Raw genomic sequence first — 16,057 nt, 5'->3', positions numbered from 1 at the left:
AAACTGCCACAGAATAAGCATGCGTAACACACATCGGCGCATGTGCATGTACAGTGGACAGTATCCAGGGTGACTCTCGTCCCCTCCCCTCCCCATCCCCCGTCCGTGCGTGTCACTTTTCGTGCAGCCTCTGTCTTTGTGCGCAGTCTTTCTGCTCCCCCCATCCCTCTGTGTGTGTGTGTGTGTGAAGGTGTGGCTGCGTGTGTGAAAAGGGGGAGGGGGAGTGCATTTCCTTCGCACCATGACTCTTTATCCACGCGTTTCTCACTCATCTCCGCACGCCGCTGGGGAACGTGGCGGTGCCGCCGCTTGCCGTGTACGAAGCGGGCTGCCGTGGGATCGTCAAGCACGCGAGAAAACGCCGCTCTTCCGCGCGCGCGCGCCCCCCACCCACCCACCCACACACACACACACACACGGGCAGGAACAAGGGAAGAGAGAGTGTGCGACAGACAGACATGCGGAGTGGTGCAGACCAGTGCGCTGTAGACGGGCATCAAGCGCAGCGTCGTGTGATGTGAGAAGGTCAGGGCTGTTGAGGTGGCGCTGTCGCAGTGCTTCCCCTTCCTTTGGCCTTTTCCCATTCATCTGCTGCCCTCCTCTCCCCCTCCCCCTCCCCAGCCATCCCCACGACTCTCGGTGGAGCCGCCCTCGCATAGCTTAGTAGAGGGGAGGGCTGGAGATGAGCACTGCATCCGGATGGCAGAGCTGCGGTGCCAGCAGCGCGGCCCCATCTTTGGCGCGAAGAGCCCCCTATGCGACCCTTTCCCCTCCTCCTCTTCACACACACACACACACACCGCCCTTCCCCGTATTCCTCGCCCTCTCTTCTCACGCGTAGTGCGGCCGCCGCACCGGTCGTGTCCATCACATCTTTCCACTCCCTCGCCCCAACCTCGGCGACAGCCATCCCTTCCGTGCTCAACAAAAGGCGGAACACCGGCAGAGGCACCCCCCCGCGCACCATCTCCTTATTTGGCCTTGAATTCGCCAGGGTGAGGTGGGCCGACACACGCAAAATATGGGCGACTCTGCCGCAACACTTCCTGGCGTCTTGGCGAGAGGGCCGGCGCTGCACGCGCTCGTCCGCGTGGAGCTTACCAATGGCACGATGGTGGTGGGGCGTCTGCTGGAGATGGATGCAGCCACTATGAACATCAAGGTGGACGCCATCGCACTCGCCGCAGTGCGCCGTCGTCACGGTCGTCCACGCAAGGATGACCCAGCGATGGGCAACAGCAGCAGCTCCGCTGGTGGAAGCCACGGCTTGGCAGCGCGCAAGGCCGAGGACACAGTAGAGGTGCGCCCGATCGCACTGCGGTGCGTGCAGAGCATCGTCGTGCGTGGCGCCTGTATTCGCTACTTGGACTTCATCCACGAAGCCAAAGACGGCGGCACGAGCTACGGCGAAGTACTAGAGGCCGCGGAGCAGGTGAGGCCTTCCGTGTAAGGTGCCAATGGAAGCCAAGGAAAGTCACCCGCGCCGAGCGATCAGGGCGTCGCTGCCGGCGGCGTGTAACAGAGATTCCCAGCGATGACTGTTCCCGCAGAAGAGGCCTCTGTGTGCTGGCGCGAGAGGAGTACGCACGCGGGCGCGGGTATGCCTGACGCACGTGCCTCCAGCCAAACAGGGCAAGCCGCTTACACAGGATGACTGATGGAGAGGGCACTAGTGTCGGCGGGGAAGTGGAGTGGGGAGAGAAGAGGGGGAAGGGAGCCAACGGAACAGCGAGGACTGCGCGCTAGCCTGCATGAATATCCGTGCCATTGGTCAGGAAGTCGGTCCCCCCATCCACCCACCCCCACCCTCGGGTGATAGTGACACACACACACACACACTGAAACGCGTCACCCATCCCTCAGCAATCGCCAGAGATCGTTCGGGTATGTGTTGGCGCTGCGAAGAGCAGAGGGGGGGCGAGAGCGGCCGAATAAGAGAAGAGCGAAATCAACGCAGCGGGCAACCGCCCCGATGAAAAACGGCCGCGGCGCGCTGAGAGACTCAATGGGATAAGTGCGCGGTGGTCTCTGTGTGTCTGTGTCCGTGTGCGTGTGTGCCCGACACTTTTCTTACGCGAAAGAAGTCGCGCAGAATTGGGAGCGGCGCGAACCGCAAAAGAAAAAGGTCGCTCCCCTCTTGTCGCCCTCGCGTGACAGAGGGGGGAGGGAGAGGAAGGAGGTCGTGCAGTGCCCCCCTCCCCTCCCCCCTCTTGGGCGCCAAGCCGCCTCACCTGATGTGGGCACAGGGCCAAGTGTTCACCACGTTGCGAAGGCCGAGCGGTGCATCACTGCTGCTGTCGGCGGTCAAGTCCGGGGTGGGGTGGCGTGGCGTCGGAGCGGCCTGCGGCAGTGAAGGTGTTTCGACCATCCACACGAACGGCAGAGCGGCCGCGCTGCCTGGGCGCATCTCACGCGGCAACGGACGACTCTGAATTATGTATGTATTCCCCATTTCGCTTCACCTCCCCCCCACGCCCTTTGGGCTCACATGCCTCTCCGTCTCTCCCAACGGCCACCCTGCATGTGCGGGCCCCAGCACACCGAATCCACAGGTCGAGGCGGACTCGGCCGTGGTCATCACACACACAGACACACGTGCGTCTTGTGCTCATTGTTGCTTCCTCCTAAAGGGGCTGCTCGCACAGTGTGGGAGTGGGGTAGCGCTTGCGTCGCTCGTTGCATATTTAGCACACCATAATTGGCCGGAGGTGCTTCATCAGTGGCCGGTCCCACACACACCCTGCTCCTCCCCTCCCCCACCCAAACACACACACACACCACTTCATCTTTTTTCTCTTTTCTCGCCCGGCTCCCTGTGTGTGCGCGTGTCGGATCGTCATACGAAGGTAACGCTAAGAGCCCCACCCTTAAACGCAGCCCCGTCGACGCAGTGGGCACGCCATGGGGTGCGCGAATCAGAAACTGCATGCGCAGCAGATCGCCTATCAGCGGGACTTCCTCGGTGCGTGCTGGAACAGCGCCCTCGACGACGATGAGGCTAAAGAGTACCTGGCAAGTCGATGGATGGGGATATCCAGGCAGGTGATGGGCCTGTACACCAACAACCACTGCTTCGCTGTGCGCGCGCTCAGGAAGGACGAGAACACAGCGCCTGTGGACCCCTCCAAGGCGCCAGTTACCGCGTCGGGCGACCCGGCTGTGGCGCGGCCCGGATGCGGCGGCAAACTCGGGGCGGGAAGCGGTGGCCAGCCGAGCTTCACCGCTGGAAGTGTTAGCAGGACCACGTCCAACCACACCTCCCCAAAGTATCCCGATCGCGCCCCGCGCGCCAACCTTTCGTCGACCGCGGCTGCGCCTGCGGGGCCGTCCCTCACAACGCTGCACCAAGCGCAGCCCGCCAGCAGCGGCTACACAAACCCTGTCAACGAAGACTTCGAGCTTGTGGCGGTCAACGCGTGCATCGCTGCCGCCTCCGTCGGGAAGATGAATGCCGACTCTGGAGCGCTGCGAACGGTGATGAAAGACGCAAACGAGCTGGAGAAGGCTGCCCACAGCCACCACCCGTACCTCCGGCGCCACGAGCTCTCTGTCCACAGCGGCGTCGTTTTCCGTTGTGCACCGGCCCATCGGCTGTACCACCGCATATCCTTTGTTCCCGAGGCACGCGTGAAGCGGATGAATAACGCGCCGCTGTCAAGAGCTACGGGTAGTTGGCAAGACCAGGCGCACAGGAGCGCGCCACCCACACCGCTTGCCACGACGGGCGGTGTTGGGGCTCTGCTTAGAGATCATCCGCTCATGAAAACGTCACGCAGTGCTCGAAAGGGGAGCGGCAGTGGAGGCATTCACTCACCCCTATGCGAGGGTGATGGTGGGCAAGCGAGCGGCATGTCTGCCTTGCACCTGGGCACCTCTATAGCCCAGAACAGAAGCTCCACAGGAGTCGTCTGGGCGTCGGGGGACCCTTTGAGCCCCCTCAACAATTACCCCATCGAAGACCGCGACGTCGACGGCGTGGCAGCTACGCGGCCGCCTGTCATCATTGGAAGCATTTCGGCGATGGAGCTGCAGGCCCTGCCGCGGAACGCAGATCTGTGCTTTGGCGGGTGGCTCTACGTAAGCTTGCAGGATGAACAGGAGCGCCTGCGCCGGTCGTTGGCGCGGTACGAGGCACGTCGGCAGCGGCGCGCCGCAAGGAAGGGGGCTGCAGCAGCAGCATCAGCCATGGCTTCCTCCGCAAGGCAGACTCTCTCAGCCAGCGGCAAGGGCAGCCACAGTAAAGAGGAGGCAAGGTGCCGGAAGCGATCCGACACTGCCGACAGTGAGAACGACGATCGCGGATCTGATGACGGCGAGGGGCCATTCCTGCGCGCGTCCGCGACCGCGCAGTGGATGCCAGCACCATCATCCCTGCGCGATGCACCTCAGGAAGGCGGTCCCGCGCCACCATCAGTAGTTGCTTCGAGTCATTCAAGCGGCGAAGGTGATCGCGGCGATGCTGCCCATGCTGGCACAGAGGGTGAGATGCATCGTGCGGCATCAGCGTCAGGCGTCTCTGCAGCTGCTGAGGCAGCGAGCCCGCGTGTCAATGGGGAGACGAGGCAGCGAGCGATGCTGCACTCTTCTCAACCATCAACGGGACAGTCGGAGGGACTTGTCACGCCTGCAACGGAAACAACCACGGCACTACCGTCTCAGCAGGTACAGGCATCCCTGTCGATGGCTCGGTCGTCGAGCATGCCCGGTAGTGTGAAGACCCCGGTCGCCTCGTCTGTGTGCCGGTCGCTCAGGGAAAGCGACGAGCGACACAAGCGTGCCACCAACATGCCCGCGCCGCTTTCGCTGCGGAGCTCACCTCAGCTGAACTCAGGGCAGCCCATGGGCAAGTACGCGCAGGAGGCAATGGAAGCAGACACGTTGGTGGCGTCGTGGCTACCCTACGCGTACGTCATCGTCGCTGTCCCCATGTACGAGTGCTCGCTCGTTCCGACTGCCTTTCACACTGCCTTCACGCGGCGCAGGGCCGTCTCTCTCAACCTCGCCGACGCACAGTCCAGGCAGGCGTACGGGGTCGGCTGCATCACTGCTGCCCGCTACGGTGGCGTGATGGTGGTGGAGTACAGGGAAAAGGTCAGCGAGGACACCGACGCCGAGTGGATCGACGAGCTACTGCGAGTGGGCCGCGCGTCGCAAGAGAGATACGGTGAGCCGGGGCCCAAGCCAGACGACACGAGCACCATAGGCTCCCCAGGCTTCTCTGCGCCAGTAGCGGGAAGGGTGTCGACGCCGCTATCGCGGCATATCTTACACACAGCGGCGCACCATGTGCGAGCGGAGAAGCTGCACCACATCAAGAGTCGCATCTGGAACAAGCTGCGGCGTCAAGGCCTGTACGTCGTCCTCGCCTCGACGCGCGTAGCCAACCGTCGGCACCGGCAGCAGTGCGCCTCTGTCGCGAGCGAGCTGAACACAATGTTCCCCGCGTCAGCGAGCTGGTTGGGAACTCCGGTGGCGAGCGCCACGGCCCACTCAAACGGCAGCAAAAGTGGCAACACCGCCTTTGCGTCCCTTGAGCAGATGGCGAGCGGTGGTGGCGACTTCGACAATGAGGGCGGCGTCAGTGGCGACTACGGCGCCGCGGAAGCGAACGACATCGTTGATTATGACTCACTGGACAACAGCAGCGATAGTGACAGCAGCAGCAGCAACAGCAGCGTGCGCACAGGCCTTGCCTCGCGGTCTAGCGTCGCTGGCGGTATCTGTAGGCCACCCGCGCCAAGCAAGGGCGGCGATGAGGGCAGTCACCGGCGTAACCTGTGGCCACAATGGTCCCGCGGCGGTGGCAGCGGTAGTCACCGGCGCTGGCGACGATACCGCTCTCGAGATGGCCGTGATGGCGACGTGGGCGAAGCGAAAGGGGAGCGGCACCATGCCACGTGCTTCGGAGTAAGCGGCCGGCAACGTGGCATTGGCGGTCTTCGTAGCCCGGCAGCGCTGGAAGGTCCCTGTCTCTGGGCGGCGTCAGGCTACGGCGACGATTTTCTGTTGCGCGGCACATACCGCCAGATTGGCGGCATGAAGTACTTGGACGTCGTGTCACTCATAGAGGGGTGCCCGGTGTCGGAGCTGGTCCAAGGAATCAAGCGCTGGGTAGTCAATCTCCTCTCCATGCCGATCAAGGCACGCCCCCTCTCCTTGTACCTTCAGCGATACGAGGGCATCGCCTCCTCGCTACAGCTGCTCAGCACGCAGTTTGCGAGCACCGCGCTCGCAACCAGCGTCGCCTCCGGGAACCTGATCGCCCCGGCGAACCTGAGCTTCCATGCTGGCGGTAGCGCCGGAGTCGACGAGATGACCGCCTCTTTTGTTTCGCAGCATCAGCACACCGAGGCGATCGGCGGTGCGGTAGGCACGGGCAGCTTCTCTGCTGCCTCGGTGGCGCTCATGAACGCCAACGCTGCCACCACCACCGCCCAAGCCGCCCCACGCGGCGTGCAGTACAACACCTACTACAGAGGTCCGCTTGACCCCGTCGTTCGGGCCGTGCTGTCACCTGAAGTGGAGTCGATGATCGTCGGATGTCAGGCACGTCAGCTGCCGGAGATTTCGCGCTCACCACAGTCGACCACGGCGCACGCGGTGGCGAGCGATGGCGCAGCCAACGGTGCGCTCGTCTCCCCTTCCTCTGTCACCCTGGCCGCTTGCCGAGGCGATCAGGATGGTGCCCGGGGCAGCGGTGGCTATTCCAGTCCGACGCCACCGTTCCTGCAGTCCGTGTCAAGCAGCGAGGCTGGGCGGGCAGCGTCAAGCGAGACGGGAGCCGCGGGGACCACGCAGGCGCCACGTAGCCTACGGCCGTCTCCCCTTTTGATTTCGACGATACCGCACGCGGAGCTGTCACTCAGTGTCGACGCCGAGGACGGGCCCAGCGCCGGCGCGCAGGGGCAACCGCCAGACGAACCCCTAGCCTCCACCCTTCATCCAAGTGCTAAGGCCGCTGAGTGCCTCGCGCGCGACCATCCGTTGCAGAGCACCTGCGAGGCACTCGGCGGCAGCTATGCCGTGGTGAAGGGACGGGCGCCGGTGGCAGAAACGGCGGCGGTTGTGGGCGGCGGTATCAGCAACCCCATTGGATGCAGCGCTGTAGATGGCACCTTCACCTCTCCGCTGTGCACGGCATCGCCGTCATTTATTGTGTCCCACAACAGCACTGTCACGGTGGACTCACTGGTTGTCCCACCGCTGGAGAAGAACGGCGTAGAACCGCGAGTGGTGTCGCCGTCGAAAAACGGCCGCCTCGGCGTCGCTGCGACCAACGGAGGAGCGGCAGAAGGTGGCACACCCGCAGACGACACAGTCGAGAGGGAGGAGCGGACCGCCAGTGACACGGAGAGCAGCACGTGCACCGGCTCCCGCCGCATGCCGAACGGTGCACGCCATCCTCCTCTGGGTACCCTGTGTGAGCCGCCAGCGGCTGCATGTCATGGCAGCAGCGGGGAGAACGGCGCACCTGCTAAGTGCGACAGCGATACGGCGGCGCCTCTGCACGCGGACGGAGCTGACTGGGCGGATGCCGAGGAGGAAGAGGCGTCAGATGGAGAGCGTGAGTGGCAACTGGCGGATCGAGAGCTGCGCGCACTGAAGTCGGAGCTGGACGAGATGCACTACCTCGTCTCTACCGCCCGCACTGAGCTGCTGGAGAGGTTGGAAGAGAGCATCCAACTCGGTGCTATCTTCCTGCCCCACACGCGGCTCGATCAAGTCGACCTCTCGCTTCTCAGCTTGAAGATGATGCGGCAGTACCCGGAGGAGGTGCCTGTGAAGGAAATCCACACGGACTGGGTGCCCATGCTCATGTCGTTGCTGACCATCTCACGCGAAAACATGTTCTGCTGCGCCGGCGACGATAGCGACGGCCTCGTGCACGCCAGCGGCGGCACGTGGGGCTTCCTAAGAACGTACAACAACGCTGTCATGCTATCGGATGTGTGCGATGACAACAAGCGCCGTGAACTGTACGACGCGTCGTCCACCAAGTACACGATCGACCCTCTTCCGCCGTTGCCGCCGCCGCGCTCACTACACGACATCGTCATTGCACCACAGCCGATCCGATTCACCAAGGCGGTACTACAGGAAATGAAGCGCGTTGGCCTGGACGATAGTGGGCTGTCCTTCGCCTTCTCCGGTGGCTCGCTCGGTGTGCTGGCTGGCGTGCTTTACTACTACGCTGACTTCCTGCGTGCGAAGTACCGCAGCGAGGTGGTGGCGGCTGGCGGGCGGCCGAAGGAGGCGGGGGCCACGGTGCAGGACGTGCTGGCGCGCGGCGGGTACAACGTCGCCCTGCGGCGCATCTGGATCTGGGGAGGGATGCCCGCCATGAAGAAGCGCAAGTCGCGTATCGCCTCCGTCGCTGCGAAGGCGAGGCATATACTCCAGGGAACGCTGCCGCGCCGTGACGACGGGGATTCCGTGAGCTCGACCGAGTCAGCGTCGAGTCGGCCTGCCGGGGACGCCAAGTACGTCGTGACGAACACGACGGGTCTCGAGGGTGAGGGTGTCCGCGGGGGTGGGCAGCCCTTTCACAGCGCCGAGGCCCACGCGCTCTACGACGCCGTCGTGCACTACCTTCGCACCCTCGCGGAGCTTCACGTGGAGCACCAAGGCAGCACCTCCCTCACCCCGCAGGCTCCGGTGAAGCGCCGGTCAATGGTGATGGTGTGGCGCCGCAACAGGGGCGGCACCGATGCGGCGGCCACAGCGGACGAAAACGCTGGCGAAGCTAACGGCACCGTCGGAAGTGCTGCTACCTCGCTGGCGGCGATCAACCTCCTGCCGAGCTTCGAAATTTGCGTTGCCACGAACTATTACTACAAAGAGATGATGGAGGAGGCACGGCGGCCATGCATCGTTGCTCGCCGCAGCAACTCCCCCCATGACACCTGCGGCGATCACCACCACGGGTACGCGGAGGCTGCCGGCCACAAGCGCCCTTCTGGAGGTGGGACGTCGCCGCTGGCGGCGTTGTCGAGGTCTGCGAGCGGCATCACCAACGCCGGAGTGGGTAACCGCAAAGCCGAGGCGGCGATCCGACCGCCACTGCTGACGGGTAGGGTGCGCCAGCGCGTGATGATGAAAGAGAGGGCACATCCGCAGCTGGAGCTGCCTTACTGCGGTGGGGAGGAGACGGTCAAGAAAGCACCGCAGCGGCACGCCGTCAAGAAAATTTTTGGGTTCTTGGTAGATCACTATGAGCAGTGGCGCACGCAACACAGCGACGACCCAGCGACGAGCGCACTCGCGAAGCGTGTCCGCATCTCCATAAGGTAAGTCGATACATGCATGCAAGGTAGGAAAGGCCGACATGCCGGCGATCGTCACTGCTCACGTAGCGGAGTAGCCGGGGAGGTGAAACACGGCAAGGGAGAGGGTTTGGACGTGACGGGCCAACGGGCGGCCTGCGCCCATCCGTCGGGACGGACTACCGCTCCTCGCGTGTGGGCCTCCGTGTCTCTTCCATATCTGTGCCATCTGCGCTACCCCTTCCTCCTCTCTTGATCTCTTCCTCGAGTACCCCATGGAGGACTCTTTGCATCTCGCGGCGCGTCTGCGTGCACGTCTCTGAGTGGCGGGCGTTCGCCGTCGCCTCTCACACTCCTCCCTGACCGACGCCATCGCAGCGCCTTCTCCTCCACAGACGCACGCGCCCATCCATCGAAGCCGAGAAGCGCGCAAGGGGCATTTTACACAGGGGAGAAGAAAGCAATACATGGCGCCTCCGTTACCGCTTGCTGCACCGCTCCTTCGGCCTCTGTGCCGCATATGGCGAAACTGTCGATGCGAGAGGGAGGCGGCAGAGATGGTGTACCCCTCGGGCGCATCCCTCGTCCTCTCGCCCTTCACCCCATCCTCCTCCTCTCTGCGCCCCTCCTATGCAATGGACTCGAGCCGCTCGCCTTGCACCCCTTCCTCTCTGCTCCCTTCTCACACACATACGCACCCTCGACTCCCTTCAGTGACAGGTCGCACGCGCGGCGAAGAGAGAAGACCGTTTTTCTCTATTTGTCGCCTTTGTAGTGCACGCACGTGAGTTAGCGTGGACGGTTGCTTGCCGCCCACCTGCTCCCTCCCTCCTCCTCCTCCAACACAGACACGCACACGCACCTCGTTGGTCACTCTTCTTTGGCGTACAGCGGCCGCCCCCATGCTGCGTGCCCGCGCACGAAGCACCTACACGGCGGCACGCTCCCCAACGGGGCAGTGCTCGGCGGCAGCTGCGATCGGTGGTGGTAGTGGCATCCTCGGTGGCCACGAGTCTTTTCTCAATAGCAGAAGCGGCAGCGGTGGGCTGGGCGGAAGCGTTGGCGCTGCTGCTGTCTCCGTCCCCCTGTACGAGCAGCGGCGCTACTCCTTCAAGTACGCGACAAAGCGGCAGCACAACGAGGCGCGTCAGCCGTCGTACATCCACGACAAGCGCTACGGCCTCTTTAGCAATGAGCACAACATCGGCAAATCCCGCCGTGGGCTGCCGCACATCACGCCAGTATACACCAAGCACATGGGTCTCTGGGAGACAGACACAGACTCGGGCACCAATCGCTTTTTTCGCAGTTATGTCTTTGGCCAGCGGGAGGCGCATCTGCTGCTCGGGCGCCCCCACGGCTTCGAAGCAGATGAGCTCGGTGGCCGTCAGGGCGACTCGGCCTACGAGCTTAATACAGACCAACGCTACAAGGGCGTGCCGCGGCCGGCCATCACGAACCTGCACTACGAGCCGCTGTGGAATCAGACCCTCTACCGCAGCACCGCGCACGGGAGCCAACTGGCAAACCCATCCTCGGCGCTGACGGCGGAGGTGCTGGGGCCGGAGTTGATGGAGGTGCGCGACGTCAAATCCGTGGAACACTGCAAGGCGTGGTTCGACCGCCTATCCTTTCTGATCCAGCAGCACTACGACGCGGTGGGCGACATTGGCGCATTTCGCTCGCGGCACACGCAGCATGTGCACCAATTTTTCGTTGCCTTCCATGACGCTATGAGTAGCTTCGACTTCCAGGACACCTACCTGCGCGACCAGCTCCTCAAGGCGCGGCCGCAGCACCTGGAGGACCTCTTCGCCATCTTTCTAGAGATGGAGGCGAACTACGTGAACGAGGACTACTGCCCTCGGTGCAGCTTGCCGTACGCGACGACGCGCTACTGCGGTGAGGGTGACCCAAGCACGCCGTTTCGCAAGCACCGCGGTCGATGGGCGCCGCATCAGCACTGGGGCCGGGAATGGTACGACGTCGTCATGCGCCGCGCCGAGGCTCTGTGGTACCGCGCCACGGAAGACCCCTTCTTTGGCACGACGGCGCACACGCAGCGTCAGACGGAGGCGCTGCTCTCTGTCTACATCAAGACAAAGCACCGTGCGAAGGTGGTAAACTTCCTGAACGCGCTTCGCGGCTCAAAAGAATTCCTCTTGGGAGCGGTGCACATCACCCCCTCGATGGAAAAGGCTGTCGACAATTTGTTGGACAACACGCCGCACGAGCACCTCCTCACAAACGCTTTCAAGCTGGAGAGCAGAGCCGCCAAGTACACGGGCGACGCGCAGAGTGTGCCCCACTCACCGCTGCAGATGCGGCTCGACATGGAGGTGAACAGGTATCGCCGACAGCAGCGCGAGGAGGGCGTCGTGCGGGTGCCGCCCGCCCTATGGAAGCCCGACACTTCCGCAATCGTGCCGTACCGGGTCGACCCGAAGACAAAGCAGGTGACGAACTGGCGGGCTGTCAAGGACGGCATTGAGCAGTCGTTCCTCGCCACAGGTCTTCCAAAGGAAGCGTATACCGGTGCGGAGTGGCGCGAAATGATGTACCTCAAGGAGCGCATCGCCAGTCGCGGCGCGCGGCGTGCGCAGCTGGAGGCCGCGCGCAAAGCAGAAGAGGTCGCCATGGCTAAGAAGTACGGGCAGCACTCTCCCACAGTGCCTGGGAACTCTGCATGGTGCGTCTTTCCCGACGCCGCGTGGTATCGCGTATTCGAGACCTCAGCGGAGGTGTTGAAACCGTACGGCGTCACCCACGCAGGGCAGCGCGTGCTCGTGAAGGGTCGCACGTACTCCAATCCCGCGGCGGTGCGGTACACAGACCCGGTGCGCAACGCCCCGATGCTGCTCGACACCACCGCGGAGGCATGCGAGGTCTTTGGTGGCTTTGAGTCGGGTGAGGTGCTGCGCCTCACCCCAAAGGAGCAGGAGGGTGTAGCGGCGTTCGACGTGGTGGTCGTCGGCGTCGACAAGAGCGGCGCGGAGGGGGAGTGGAGTCTGTACGCCATGTACGGCGACACGGCACTGCAGGCGAGCAGGGGTTTGCTGAGCCTCGGCACGGACTGCCTGCAACTGCAGTCCAACTACGCGAAGGTGGAGACAAGGCGGAGGCGCGCGGTCGTTGCGGTACTAGATGCTCAGCGCACGCTGCCAGATGAATGCCTCGGGCAGGTCGTCGGCGTGCGTGGGGGCGAGCTGTACGTGCAGTGGCACCTGCAGCGCGGCGGGAGCTCTGTGCTAGACCGCAGCGTCGCCGTTCCGCTCGGCAACCCAGAGACGGTGAAGCATATGTACCAGCTGCGGACCCTGACGGACGCAGACGGGGCACTGGCGCCGCTGCAGGAACCACCATCGTGGCGCACCCCGTTCCGTAACGACTTCGTCGACGAGCGCCTCAAGGAGCTCGAGCAGGCGCCGTTCCAGCGAGAGCAGTGGGCGTCTCTCGTTCAAGGCAAGTACACACCGAAGGTGAAGAAGTATGGGTACGCGCAGCATTCGACGCAGGACGACTTTCAGACGAAGGAGTACATGGATCGGTTGCTGGCTCGGCAGTTCTTCCACAACCCGCAGGCGTTCTCCGTTATTCCAGAGCGCCACGAGCGGTCGGTCACATTCAGGGGCAAATGGGAGCACCAACGCGTGTGTGGGCTACCGACAGTGGACCGGGATGAGCTAGAGTGGGGCTGGGGCGAGGCGGAGGAGATGACCGACGCTGAGGTTGGCGTCATTGAGCAGGCGCTGCGGGATATCAGCGGCCGCCGACCCGGCAACTTCGTCAAGTCACCGACGGAGACGCAGTCACTGCGCCTCAACGAATCGTGGTGGACGCCACTGGAGTTCGGCTGGGAGGAGCACAACCGCGAGCAGATGGCCTTCCTGGACAGCAGCGAGCGCCGCATCATTGAGAGCGCTCGACTGCCCTTCGGCGGCAAGCGGCCACCCTTCGGCACGACCTACGGTATGGGTGAGCGCATCAGCGACATTGCAGCGGACTACGCGAAGGGGTTCGGACTGGGCCCGCACGGGCACTCCCCACAGCACGACACGACGCACTTCAACACGCTCGAGGCGGAGCAGCAGCGCGTGGCGGTGCTTGGCCTCGGCAATCCCCTTGTGCGGCTCTTTCACGAGAAGCTGGGCCACCAGGATATCCACGCCTGGGCCTTGCAGCAGTGCGGCGAGTCTGACGTGAATGTGCGCCAGCTCCTCCTCTCCGTGGAGGAGTGGCGTACGAAGGGGCGAGCGCCTTCATTGCTGCTGTGCAAAGCGCTGCATCGGTACTTGAAGGAGGAACTCGATGCCTTCAACTCTGGACTGCCAGATCACGTGCCACGCCTCGCAGTACCGGGCGCTTCTGCGTCTGCTACCGTTTCTGGGGGTCTCATGAGTGACGGAAATATATGGGTGGATGTCGACCGCAACGCCTTTGCCCTGGAACACGCGACCCAGTTCCGTCGCGGTGACAGCGATGAGTCGTACATTGTCGGCCTCGTGCAGCGTGCCTGTACGAGCAGCAGCGGCGGTGCCCTGCTGGCAGGCAGCAGTGTCGACAGCAACTACACTGCTTACATTCAGCAGGATGTGCTGCAGCGCTTTCATATCGGCCTGGCCCGCATCGTCGGCCGAGGCATTCCGAGCACCGTCGTCATGGAACGGACGGTGCAGAAGAGCCGCGGCCTGGAGAGGGAGAGCGCCAAGGTGCTAACGCTGGTGCATGTGGGGGAGCTGGCGAGGCTGCTGTCGAAGATGCGCGTCACGGAGGACAACATCTCCGTGGTGGTGCGCGGCCTCGCCCAGTGCCCCGAAAAAGAGCCGCTTGGCGGCGGTGATTTTGCTGTGCCGGTGTCGCTTGTCTTCAGCTGGAGCGGTCCTCAGTCGCGCGGCCCCACCGCGAGCAGCAGAAACGGTGGCAGCATCACGAACCCCAGTGCTTCCCGTGGTGCTGCCACCATCAGCATGCAGCAGATGCTTGAGCGAACGCGAGGCGCCTCCAAAGCGGGGAGCAGCGGCAGTAGTGGCGGTGACAAGATGGTGTCGAAGGTGCTCGAGGAGCTGGCGTGGAGTCAGGATGGCGTTGCTGCAGATGTCCTCTACGCACTTCAGCAAAACAAGGCGAACCCCACTCTTCGGCAGGAATTCCTGAACGCCTTCCTGCCCGTGTGCTCGAACAACTACCAAACAGCAGAGCAGATGTACGCCGATTACACGGCCGGCAAGTTCGTGCCCAACATTACCGTCGCCATCGAGGCCTTTGTAAAATTTCTGGGACGCATCTCGGCGCATCCGGAGCAGCTGACGAGTGCTGTGGCGTACTTTGAGGTGGATGACGCGCGCCACGCGGATGGCACGGAGGGAACGGGCCAGTACACCCAGGTGCGCTTGCTGCCGCCGGAAATGGGCCCGTTCCAGTACGAGAGCACCCTCATCGAATCCATGGAGACGGCGGAGCGCTTCCGACGATACGGCATCCTCGCTGGTCCGGCCCGCGTCCCCGCCACGGGCTTCATTGCGGCGCACTGTAAGTCGCTCACCTACATGACGCATCGCGAAAAGGAGGTGGTGTGCGTCACCACCGAAAATGACCAAGGGCTGCTCAAGGCGCTGCGCAGCTCAGCCCTCTTCAGCGGCATCTCCGCCAACCCAAAGCTGAGATATCTGTTGGAAGAGAGTGCCGGCGGTGATCAGCGCCGCAGCGGCAGCGCCCAGTCGCACCCGCGGCTGGTCGACAGCTTCAACCGCTTTTTCTACCGTGTCGCGCCGCTGCTAAGCTTTTACGGGAAACTTCTAAAGGAATACAGCGCCACAATGCCGTCCGCCCAGGCCGAGGCGCAGATCGCCAATGCTGGGCTGCTCCGCACACTGGAGGGCGAAGCGTCGACGGCCATCGAGCAGGAGTTCCGCCGCAACGCGGAGCGCTACTGGCGCAACGTGCTGGAGGGTCGCAGTGCCGAAGAGGCTGCGGTGGGCAGTGGCGCTGGTGGGCCAGCCGTTGTGCAAGGCCGCCGAACTTTCCAGCAAGGAACTGGGCGCGCTGGGCAGTCCAGCTCTGGCAGCCGGAAAGGTAGTGGGGAGTTCAACCTTGCCAGCGTCGTGGGCCACCGCGCAGCCATTGGCACGCGCGACGAGAAAGACCGCGCCGCTGCGGCTCGACAGGGACGCAGCGGCGGTAGCGCTGTGTCGTCGGCGGCATCCTCGTCCACGCGCGTCAAAGACTTGCTGGGTAGCTTGAAGAACAGCGCCAGTGGTTCCGGACGCGGACGGGGCTCTCGTCTTGCCAGTCCACCTGGCGCAGTCAGTGGAAGTCGTGGGGGGCGCAACAGCAACGGCAGCAGCAGTGGCGATAAGAATCGTGGCGCGCGTGGGGGGAAGTAAAAGCTTTAGGGAGGAGGGGCGCTCTGACGGACGAGTTGGTGGCGGCCAGCTGGTGCGGCTGCCCTTTCATACCGCCCTCTGTGTGTGTGTGTGTGTGGAACGGTCTCAATGACGGTGAAAATAGCGAGGTGTGGCTGCTGCTGCTGTGCAGCTGGATGTTCGGCGGTATTCGTCGGAGGGACGATCAAGTCCATCGACCAGTGGAAGACACACACACACACCATCGCGTGTGACCAACAAAAAAGGGGGATGCGGCGCAAAGGGGGGGTGGGGAGGAGGGATGGGGAGGCGAAGGCCTCTCGACTAGGTGAAGAAGCGAGCGAGCGAGTGAGGGCGCGTGTGCATGATCTTGGCAAGCACCGCAGCAGAGCTCTCTCTCTCCTTCCCATGAGTCCCACCTCATCTTTCACC

At 63.6% G+C, this 16,057-nt stretch overlaps 3 protein-coding genes across 3 annotated transcripts; all 3 read left to right on the top strand.

Moving 5' to 3' along the window:
* Positions 1-1,021: 1,021 nt before the first annotated feature.
* LSCM1_05769 (uncharacterized protein) lies at positions 1,022-1,450 on the top strand (the record flags this gene model as incomplete). Its single annotated transcript, XM_067323212.1, has 1 exon — positions 1,022-1,450. The coding sequence occupies one exon, from the start codon at positions 1,022-1,024 to the stop codon at positions 1,448-1,450; it is 429 nt and encodes a 142-aa protein (XP_067179847.1).
* A 1,451-nt stretch (positions 1,451-2,901) lies between these two features.
* On the top strand, positions 2,902-9,291 carry LSCM1_05768 (uncharacterized protein; the record flags this gene model as incomplete). The annotated part of the gene is made up of 1 exon (XM_067323211.1): positions 2,902-9,291. The coding sequence occupies one exon, from the start codon at positions 2,902-2,904 to the stop codon at positions 9,289-9,291; it is 6,390 nt and encodes a 2,129-aa protein (XP_067179846.1).
* Positions 9,292-10,165: 874 nt separating this feature from the next.
* Positions 10,166-15,646, top strand: LSCM1_05767 (uncharacterized protein; the record flags this gene model as incomplete). The annotated part of the gene is made up of 1 exon (XM_067323210.1): positions 10,166-15,646. One exon carries the CDS (start codon positions 10,166-10,168, stop codon positions 15,644-15,646), a length of 5,481 nt encoding a protein of 1,826 aa, XP_067179845.1.
* Between the last annotated feature and the right edge of the window lie 411 nt (positions 15,647-16,057).

This window comes from Leishmania martiniquensis, chromosome 16, assembly GCF_017916325.1.
Source record: "Leishmania martiniquensis isolate LSCM1 chromosome 16, whole genome shotgun sequence".
Taxonomy (NCBI): domain Eukaryota; phylum Euglenozoa; class Kinetoplastea; order Trypanosomatida; family Trypanosomatidae; genus Leishmania; species Leishmania martiniquensis.
This window is presented reverse-complemented; position numbering and strand designations above follow the sequence as displayed.